The sequence below is a fragment of the Portunus trituberculatus genome, chromosome 14, assembly GCF_017591435.1.
Source record: "Portunus trituberculatus isolate SZX2019 chromosome 14, ASM1759143v1, whole genome shotgun sequence".
NCBI lineage: Eukaryota > Metazoa > Arthropoda > Malacostraca > Decapoda > Portunidae > Portunus > Portunus trituberculatus.
In genome coordinates this window covers 11,333,835-11,344,183 of record NC_059268.1, presented here as the reverse complement: position 1 = coordinate 11,344,183, position 10,349 = coordinate 11,333,835, and the positions used below count along the sequence as shown (strand labels likewise).

The 10,349-nt window shown below is 41.1% G+C and overlaps 1 protein-coding gene across 3 annotated transcripts in view; it reads right to left on the bottom strand.

Annotated features, from left to right (window-relative positions):
* The window catches only part of LOC123503836, a 9,667-nt gene extending 347 nt beyond the window's left edge, over positions 1-9,320 (bottom strand). Inside the window, exons 1-7 of one of the 3 annotated variants that reach the window (XM_045253907.1) lie at positions 9,288-9,311; positions 9,044-9,137; positions 3,041-3,373; positions 1,656-1,760; positions 1,343-1,455; positions 914-1,123; positions 1-312 (exon numbers count right to left, since the gene is read on the bottom strand). The exon at positions 1-312 is cut by the window's left edge and continues 347 nt beyond it. In XM_045253907.1, the coding sequence (XP_045109842.1) occupies positions 1-312; positions 914-1,123; positions 1,343-1,455; positions 1,656-1,760; positions 3,041-3,083 (783 nt within the window). In that variant the 5' untranslated portion in view covers positions 3,084-3,373; positions 9,044-9,137; positions 9,288-9,311. Of the gene's footprint in view, positions 313-913; positions 1,124-1,342; positions 1,468-1,655; positions 1,761-3,040; positions 3,420-9,043; positions 9,138-9,287 lie in introns of those variants that run through there. The other 2 variants (XM_045253908.1, XM_045253906.1) reach the window with 2 other exon arrangements.
* Between the last annotated feature and the right edge of the window lie 1,029 nt (positions 9,321-10,349).

Below are 10,349 nucleotides of genomic sequence, written 5' to 3'. Positions count from 1 at the left end.
GTAGGGCGGCGGCAGGCACGTGTGGGTTCCGGGCAGTGCGCCGTTCAGGAAGGTCGCTGCGTCATTCACGTCAGCTGTTACGCCATTTTCTGAAAGCATCCCCGTTGAGTTACAGGAGCCGTTTTCAGCAGTGTGGGGTTGCTGAAGCGTGGGACTCCCTACATGAGCCGCCAGTGGATAGGGAGAGGAGGTGGCTGGCGAGGGATTTAGTCTGGATCGCAAGTGTCTGAAGCCAGAGGGCTGCTCCCCCAGCAGCATGGCCGCTTCGCTCACCGCCACACCAGGGTACAGCCGTGCACGCATCGGCCATTTCTGGAAAAGTGAAGTAATGAGTGACTTGATGAGTACATGAGAGGCCAGCAGGGGATCGACTATACACTGAGTTCTGGAACGTCTTGGCGTTACGTAGAATAATGTGCAGGACGGGAGGATGAATGTAAGTAGCTTTACGGATTTGCCATTGCTAGCATGTTATTTTTCATTACATCGTAGTCTCCTTTGGACGATGGCTTTTTGCTTACATAGGAAAAGAGTAAGCGATATTTATGTTTTGCTGAAACGGTAGGATCTTTTTCCTTTGTGTGCTTATAATTGGCCTTAATGGTGTCCGGCGGCCATCACAAGAACCAAACGCTTCATTAAGGTTTTTTACATTAAGTGAATAAGTGAATAAATATATAAGTAAAGCGACATTGTGGTGAATTGACAGCAAGATTTTATGTATCTTCGTTATAATTTGTGTCGTATGTATCTATCTATATGTATCTATCTACCTACCAGTCTACTTACTTATCTATTAATCTATCTGTCAATCGATCTTTGATATCTGCAAGGGAGGAAGTAAGTAACAGGTGCACTAAGAAAATATCTTATCTCTGCTCAGTTTCGCACACTATTGCTGTCCTCATTTTACCTTGACAGGATGTAGGAGACCCTTCTGCGAACCCCTCGCGGTAGATGCTACCTTCGGATAGTGGGTATGCTGCTCCACGCCTGCAGCTTTCACTCCGACCGCAGCAGCTGTAGTATTATTGTTGGTATCGTGAGTGGCACGTAGGTCGTCCTCCTGAAGTAGTTGTGACAAGTGGGAGATGTAGGTGGTAGCCAGCACCAGCACGTCTAGCTGTAATGCACGCTAGTGTTAGGTGTTTCTCTGTTAACACTCAGCTGGAGACTATAACAAAGCCAAGTAATGCCTGAAAAAAAGAAAAAATCATCTTGCTGAATCCGAACGAGTGCAACAGAAGGTCGAACACAGGCCAGTCCAGTCATTGCAGTTCCTCTGTTCTGCCGTTCCGAGCACTACCATGGAACGTCCCAGATTATCCCAACAGCGACTCACCTTGGATAGCTTGGTGTTGGGCGGGACAGAGGGAATGGCCGCCTGTAGTTCCATGTAAGCTTTACGTAGACTCTCCACACGGGTCCTTTCTCTCAGGGCGTTCTTGGATGTGGCTGTTCGTGAAACTTATTCCAACAAAATATAGAGACATGTATTTTGTGCTTTCGTTATTTAAAAAAGCCTCTGAAAGAATTGGTAATCATGAGCCAATATTGAAGAGACATTGCTTATTTTCATTGGAGATAAGAGTTCTGTGCTTTCCTGAACATTTCCCTCCTTAATAACTACGTCTCTTACTGCATCACTCACTCACCTGTCCCCGTCGCCTCCCCACTCTCCGCCTGTGTCGCGGATGCGCACATTGGAGACATCACGTCCCGCCCTCTGCCACAGTTTCTCCTACTTGGCCCGCTTGATCCTGCAAGGAAGCATTGAGTAGTTTGTCTTACACCTTCTGTTGCATATGATATTTGGTTCTGTGAACCATTCTAATCTTAAGAACAAGATGGAGCGCATTTTTTTTTTTTTTTTTCTGGCCTCAAAGACTATAAATGTGGCAGCATTGTTCACTGCCTCAATTTTTTTTTTTTTCCATCTATCAACTCGATACAATCTTTCAGACAATTAATTCTTATTTTTAGTGACACTCAACTATCCCCGTCTTCTACACTGAATATCCTCGGTCTATCCTTTTACTTATAATCTAATCTGGAAACTTCACATCTCATCTCTTGCTAAAATAGCTTGAATAAAGTTAGGCGTTCTGAGTCATTCCAGCCAGATTTTTTTTTTTTTTTCACTCCGTTAACTGTTAACTCTGTACAGGGACTTTATAACCCCATGTATGAGTATTTTTAGCATGTATGGTGGAGTTTACATTCATTCAGCTCTCTTGGATAGGATGGAGTCAAACGGTTTTTTTTTTCGTTTTATCAGTTCCTTTCCTCTGACCCTGTTCGGGAACTGGCATCTCAGTGGGCATTTTTCTTGTATCGTTTTTGTTCCCTTGATCAGTTTTCCCCTCTTACATAAAAATAAATGGCATATTAGCAAGTTAATTATTTGATCGATTTACTTTTCTCAGGGTAACTAAGCAACAGAAGTCAAAACGCCCAGAAAGCTCGTTAATGCAGAAACCTCGTTATTGTGCAGTAAAGGAAAATTTACTGTATGGTGAATTGGCTTAGTAACACTCCCGCTAGCCCATCACATGCAAACACTCGTATATTGTAAGAGGAACAACAGCGAGGGTACATATTGGGCTGCCCTCGTCCGTCTCTTTGACCCTTGAAGTTATGGTGAGTAAGAACCCTTCTCACGTGCATGCCAGAGTGATAGTTTCCTCAGATATCCAGTCACCTATTCATCTGTCAGCCACTGAATGATCGGGTGGACGAGGGGCGCTGATGAGAAGCGTGAAACACTACATCGTGAAGAGATATTGTTAGTCTTCACTTTATTGTGTGTTACAAAGACATATAATATATAATCTCAACCAGATGATTTTGAATTAGAGAAAAAGAAACGGAAAAACCTTACTTTTCATGTCTCCTGTTCATCTAAGTTTCGATATCAAAGAAATGCACACACACACACACACACACACACACACACACACACACACACACACACACACACACACACACACACACACACACACACACACACACACACACACACACACACACACACACACACCTTTAAATGCTGACTTGCCGGTCCTCCTGGGACGGTTTTCCATCCCTCTTCGGCACTGCAATGTGTGGCGCCAAGCTGGGGCGTCACAGCGTCACTCACCAATACAAGCTGTACACTTTCCTTCTCAACGCAAGTGTCATACACAGTCACTGCTACTTCCTGCCGAGTATGCTTCAGAAGCCTTAGAACACATCAATTATTTTCTAATTATTTTTCTAACGAGTCTTCAAAGAACGTTCAGTTTCGGTATGAATGGACAACAGTGCCCAGAGCCCAACCAGTGCATGGTCGCTGCCACCAACACAACACTGCTGCCAGACACCACAGCCTTCCCTTTATGTGTGAGCATTCGTTGGACGGCAATTAGTCACCTGTCCAGCGGAGTCATATTCAGTGGAGGGAGACCTGATGTTTGTGGGTGGGGGGGAGGACGGGGTCAGCGGCGTGAGAGATGGAGGGAGGAAGTGAACATTTTCCTAGTACAAAGAAATAAACAGCAATAGCCAAATATCTCTATTATGAACTGTCATTTTGCAGGACTGTTGTAATTTTTATTGTAGTTTGTGTGTGACTTGCTATATAGAAAACAAGATCCTAGCATCGCTTCCCGGATCTGAGCACACTCAAGCGTGACTGTAAGCCCATAGCCACGACACACTATATCCAGATAGGGTGAAGGAGGGGAGGAGAAAGGTCTCACACACACACACACACACACACACACACACACACACACACACACACACACACACACAAATTAGAAATAATTTATTCTTCAAAACCTTTTACATCTTAGTTATCAGATTATACTTATAAATAAGATAAAAAATGCTTTATATCTCCCTACAATTCCCTCAAAATTGAACAAAATTTCGTCACTTTATGTGAAGATAGCTTTGGGGGTCTAGTAATGTCATGTTCAAAGTTTTCGTTCTGAAAGGAGCGCTAGTGCATAGGGAAGTCTCTCTCTCTCTCTCTCTCTCTCTCTCTCTCTCTCTCTCTCTCTCTCTCTCTCAGTATGGAGACGAGGGGCTATGGATCAGGGTGGTGGTGGTGGTGGTGGTGGTGATGGTGGGCAGCTCTGGTGACGCCCAACACTCCGCCATCAATCAATCAGTGGGCCGCGCGCGTGATAAAGTTACAAGCAGTCCACTCTGGTAACACTACGGCTGTACTAGTGCTGGTGTTTCTGCTTCTCTCTCTACGCCCTCTAAGATTCAAGGATAATAAGGTTACTCATGCCTGACTCTTGACACATAAAACTTTAATCTGTTTTCTATTGTAGGTAAGATTGTATACTTCATTATCATCTATGTACATGACTATCGTTCTTTTTTCTTTCTTTCTTTTATTCATCTCTTCATTTTTTTTCTTTTTATAGGTTCACCAGCTAAGAGATTTTACATAGAATTTATATCATATTGGGCTGGATGAAAATATTAGGTAAGAAGTAGCGGTAATAATAACTTGTATAATAAAGTCCTGTATGTGATGTTATAAGAAGAAAAATATATACGTTTCATCTGTACGCGTATATAATAGGACGGATGTGATTATGTACTTTGACCAACTCTGCAGCATTCTAATTCTAATGTCTAATGCCCGTGTACATTTTTATTACGTTATCATTTTCAGCTGTTGTGTAATCTTCCACCTACTCGTATCCTTCCTAGGTAGAGAGGACCACACGCCTCTTCCACACAGGAGGAGTGGTATTGGACTGCCATACAACTGTTGGAATTGCTCCTCCAGCTTTAGCAGCTCATCGCTATTGTTACTTGACTAAGTGGGCCGCCTTTCCACCCCTCAATCTCGCCACAACTACTCTAAACTTGGCAAGAAATTGTGTTTCCCCCATCGTTCGATACAACATGGAACAGTCGTCCATATATAGGAAAGATATATGCCACATTTTAGAGCACAGACGCAAGTAACTAAGTTGGATGTGAGACAGCCATCATACGCTTCTCAAAGAAATCTTGAAACGTCTCTCTCTCTCTCTCTCTCTCTCTCTCTCTCTCTCTCTCTCTCTCTCTCTCTCTCTCTCTCTCTCTCTCTCTCGTATTTTCTATCCTTATTAACTTATCTCTTCATTCGTGTGTCCAGCATCCTCTAACAAATATGGTTTTCTTCCCTTCTGCCTTAGAGTGCCTCCTGCCTTCCTTTCAATGTTGTACACTTACCACATGCTGCCTTTCTTCCTGTGTCTCCACCAGTGGCCCGCTTAGTTGTTTGCTTGTGAGTCTTACGTTGGAGCTCCTTGCTAATTAGTCGTCCTGCAATATGGAGGTTAAGTGCTCCTTCCTCCTGGTAATAAAGTTGGGTTTAAATTTAGTCACCGCCTTCTTACGACGTGTTAGTGAGCTGTGTGTTTACAGGAGACGATGTTGGATATTTTATAGAATGAATAGGCTTCCGATTTATACACTTGTTGATTGTTGCTGATACTTATTTTGAATTTTAACATATGAAATACCAGGAACGCAAAAAGGATACCTGTATATTTATCTTTAATGTAAAAAATATCAGTAAAAGAACATGAATTATTGTCTTAGTTCATAGCTATCAAAATAAAAAAATAAAATATAATGGTCTGTCTTATGCCACTTGGCGGTAAGTGTGAAGTTTTCGTGTTCTGTAGTGCCCTGTAAGCGGCTGCTAAAGAATCACTAAGTCTATCCTAAAATATTTGAGTCTTCTTTTATCGTTATTGAAAGAGTGACTACTATATTTCCAAGTACGTACTTAATAGCAAAACACACACACACACACACACACACACACACACACACACACACACACACACACACACACACACACACAGAGAGAGAGAGAGAGAGAGAGAGAGAGAGAGAGAGAGAGAGAAGAAGAGAAGAGAGAGAGAGAGAGAAAAAACACTTGATAACCTATTATTTCTTCTCTGGTTTCTTCTCTCCTTCCGCTTTCTCCACTATTCCGTCCTCCTCCTCTATGTTTCCTCTTTCACTACCTCTACTAGTGTACAAGTTTTTTTTTTTTTATTTGTACTCATCTCTTTCCAGCGCTTCTCTCTCTTCCTTCTACTTTAATTATTTGATATACAAGTGGATGCATTGACATTTAGGAAGATAATGGCTTATAGTTTAGTTTACATGTTTGTACTTTTTATATTTCATTTTTGAAAAGCGTAGTATGATGTTATTAGAAGCCGAACGAGTGCATTTCCAATGAGTGCATTGAAACATATACACACATAATAAATCTCTGTGAAATTCATCCATTTTGACTCGCGAGTATGGTAACACACTTTAATGAATCTAAGCTATCTTCTAATATAATTTGGAATGAGTTAGAACTGGAGAAGTAAACAAATAAAAGAAATATTTTAGTATCTACTTTTATCAGGACTAAAAAACATTTTCGTAGTCCACATATTTGAATCAGTGAATTAGTAGCACACTTTAAAGAATATAAGCAATTCTTTGAAATGATGGAGATTCGGTTATAGCTTGAAATGAAATACTCGTTAATGGGCGGGATGTAAATTTGACTCAAAAGCTGGCCCTCATTTTCCGCTCAAAAACAGCAATAAACGTAACATATTTCCCAAACAGAGGCAGGAAAAACACTTCAAAAGCAACGAAACATCTATATAAACCCCTAAAACATATAACAGAGACTGAATAACATAGTAGAGCAGTATGTGAAAAGGTATTGGAACCAGCAAGCGGGAACAAGATGGCAAGCGCCCGAGGCGGCAGCCTCTGTGGAGAAGAGCGCTCATATTTTGGCCCGTTATTGTTTTATCGTCTCAAAACGAGACAATGGCTGATATAGGTGAAACGCAGTGAAGTGTCTATTTTTCTCCGTTAGTAATGAAATAACGGTGTGAAGTATTTATATAAGAATGACTTAGCATCGGCTGATATGTGAACAGATCAGCGGAAGTTGGTGGATAAGTGTGTGAAATTGTGTGGGGCGTGAAGTGGAGGAGGAGGGTTGGGCCTGGCCTGTCACTGCTTGCTTCTGTTGATGCCGCTGTTGCTGTTGCTGCTGCTGCTGCTGCTTGCTGCTGCTGCTGCTGCTGCTCTTATTGTTATTGCGTTATTTGCAGTGTAAGTAGGAGGAAGAGGAAAAGAATTGAAAAAAAATTGGAGAGGCAATAAAAAGCAGCGGCGTGAAAACCGTAATGGACAATGTCTACTTTAGCTTATCCTTTCAATGTTTTTATGTATTTATTTTTTTTTTTTATTTCCGAGGTGGCAGAATAGGAATATTTCTGAGATATTCAACAAATAACAGCATTATAACGCAATATATGGAGTATATTTTTAAGCATTTACAAAGGTGTGTCCAGATGTGAAGATTTGGCAAATGGGCACTGGCCAAGGAAAACAGTGTTGTAGGCCCTGTTTAGGGTTCATTTTAACGTAAGAGTTCTTCAAGTTTGCAAGTTTGTGTGTGTGTGTGTGTGTGTGTGTGTGTGTGTGTGTGTGTGTGTGTGTGTGTGTGTGTGTGTGTGTGTGTGTGTGTGTGTAATTTGTCACCACCACTACTGCTATCACCAGTACTACCACCATCACCATTGCTATTACTATTACCACTACAACAACCACCACCACTACTGTTCCACAGTTCCAGCGATGTAACTAGTACGTATTTTTGGTGTCCGGGGCGGCTAGCGGCCTTCCAGTTTGCCGCTCTTCCCAGAGGTAAAACAAAATTTTAAAAGCACATCGGGATTAAAGCATATATATATATATATATATATATATATATATATATATATATATATATATATATATATATATATATATATATATATATATATATGCTTTAATCCCTATGTTCCTTGTCTCCCCCCCCCCACACACACAAGATGTAACATAGTAAATAAAGATACGCGGGGAAGATATCAGGGAGGCTCCCGCCATAGTGACGTTACGGCCCGGGCCGGTGGGCAGATGACGTCACGGTCTGGTCCGGTGGTCTGATGACGTCATAGCCGCGGCCTGGCCTAGCGGGCTAATATACGTTACGTAAATAATTTTGAAAATGACCAAGAAAAACGCCGCCAGACTTGAATGCTTTACATATTTTGACTTGGCACATATTTTTACTAATACCAAAAATATAAAGAGATTCCAAACCCCAGTAATATTAAAGATCTTTTAAAGGAATTATAAATAAAATGTTGGAACCTTGACCTACCTTAGAGTAAAATTAAATATCCGCCCATTCTCACCTCAAAGGAACGAAACACACTTTAAAGAATATGAACAATCTTTTCCAGCACTTATGAGAGAGTTAGAACCAGAAATAAATTATTCACAGGGTTAACAACAAAACTATTATTGGCACATTAACACCGTTAGAAAACAATTCCACTCTTCGCTAATTCCACTGACCAGGAATGCGAAACACTTTAAAATACATCAACTATTTTTTGAAAACAATAATAACTTAATACTGCCTCTAACAAAATTTTCCCATAATGGTCCTGAAAATTTGGCGCCAAAAAAACAGCCCTATTTGTCACAAAAACAACGCTAACAACAACATGCTGCGCCCACACACACACGGGAAACACTTCAAACACAACCAAATACTTGTAGAAAGCATCAAATCTTACCATTCAGCTCAAATAAACTGTCTAGGAATTAAAGAAAATAATCCTGGATTCTGGGAGGGCCGGGGTAGGCATATCCAAGATGGCGGCGGGACCGTGAAAGGGTCTATCCCCCCCTTGTACCTCATTTGAACCTTCACCAAACCTAAACCTGCCCATGGTGGGTGTATCTCAATAGCTGATATGAAAGCTTAGTAACGCGGCTGCATATTGGGGCATGACAGGCTTTTAATATAAGAGATAAGGCTGGAAATGGCTGATGATGGCTGGGATCGGGTCGATCCCTACCCCCCAGTGTGCCTCACATAAAAACATTTAAGAAATTGCACGAAAGGCATTTGATGATTTATCCTGAGTTATCCCTTGGCTGTGGCTAGTATTAAATAAACACTCACTTTCATAACGTAGTCCTGCTTCTGTGGTTCGGTTTTGTGGCTTAGTCCAGGAGACGTGGAAACACCAACGCAGTCTTGTTATTGTCAACGGAACCTAAAAAAAACACTCGTGAAATTCAGTACGGGTCACTTCAATCAGAGCCGTTTGAATATAGAAATCTTGTCAACATGTCACTAGAATCGAAAAAAAAAAAAATTACAATCCCGTGTTAAATTAACAGAGGATTTTTAAATGTGGTAGTACCTGCTAACTCGCACACCTCCTACCATCACGAAACACTGAGGAGTACTGGGAGTGGGAGGGTGGGTAGCACCGTGGAACAGTTGTCCGGCTTAGCGTAGCCACAGTCGCCTTATTAACTAGTATATTACTTGAAAAGAGTGGTACTGATACTACTGCATATATAGATAGAACAACTTGTCCTATACTTATATTGGTACTAATAAAATTATGTAATTAGCTATTAATTAACTACATTGATTAAAAGAAACAAGCGTAGAGTAACAAGCAATAGCTTGGTTAAGACATTCCTCATCAAAATGTCATATTATAGTTAATACACGCGTTAACAGTGAAGAACCAGCAGGATTCACATTTTTATGTGAATCATACTGGTTCCTCACTATTAACGCGTGCATTATATAATATAACATTTGATGGGGAATGTCTTAAACAGGCTATTGCTTATTGCTCTACGCTTGTTTTTTTTTTTTTTTCTTAATGTAACAACCATCAAGCAAGCGTAACCAATGTGTCTGCATGCCTGTATCTTTCCTTCCATCTGAAAAGAGACAACGAATCGGCCCTGTAATATGATTACTTTTATTCAACTGACGACATCACAAGGCAATTGGAACACTTGCTATTCACTTCTAAATACAACAAGCTTCAAAGAACGAGTGGTTATGTAATGTTTACTAGTCGTCAGAACAGGAAAATATTCAGTTTAGTATCCCCTTCAATTCTGCGATATGCAGTAATTAACAGCATTATAAGTAATATATGGAGTGTCGTTAGGCATTTACAAAATGTGTGAAGGTGTGGTGAAGGTTTAGTAAATGTGTCGTGTGTGTGAGTGTGTTAATTTTGAAGTTTTTTTGCAAATGTGTGTGTGTGTGTGTGTGTGTGTAATTCACTGTTTGATCTGCTGCAGTCTCTGACGAGACAGCCAGACGTTACCCTACGGAACGAGCTCAGAGCTCATTATTTCCGATCTTCGGATAGGTCTGAGACCAGGCACACACCACACACCGGGACAACAAGGTCACAACTCCTCGATTTACATCCCGTACCTACTCACTGCTA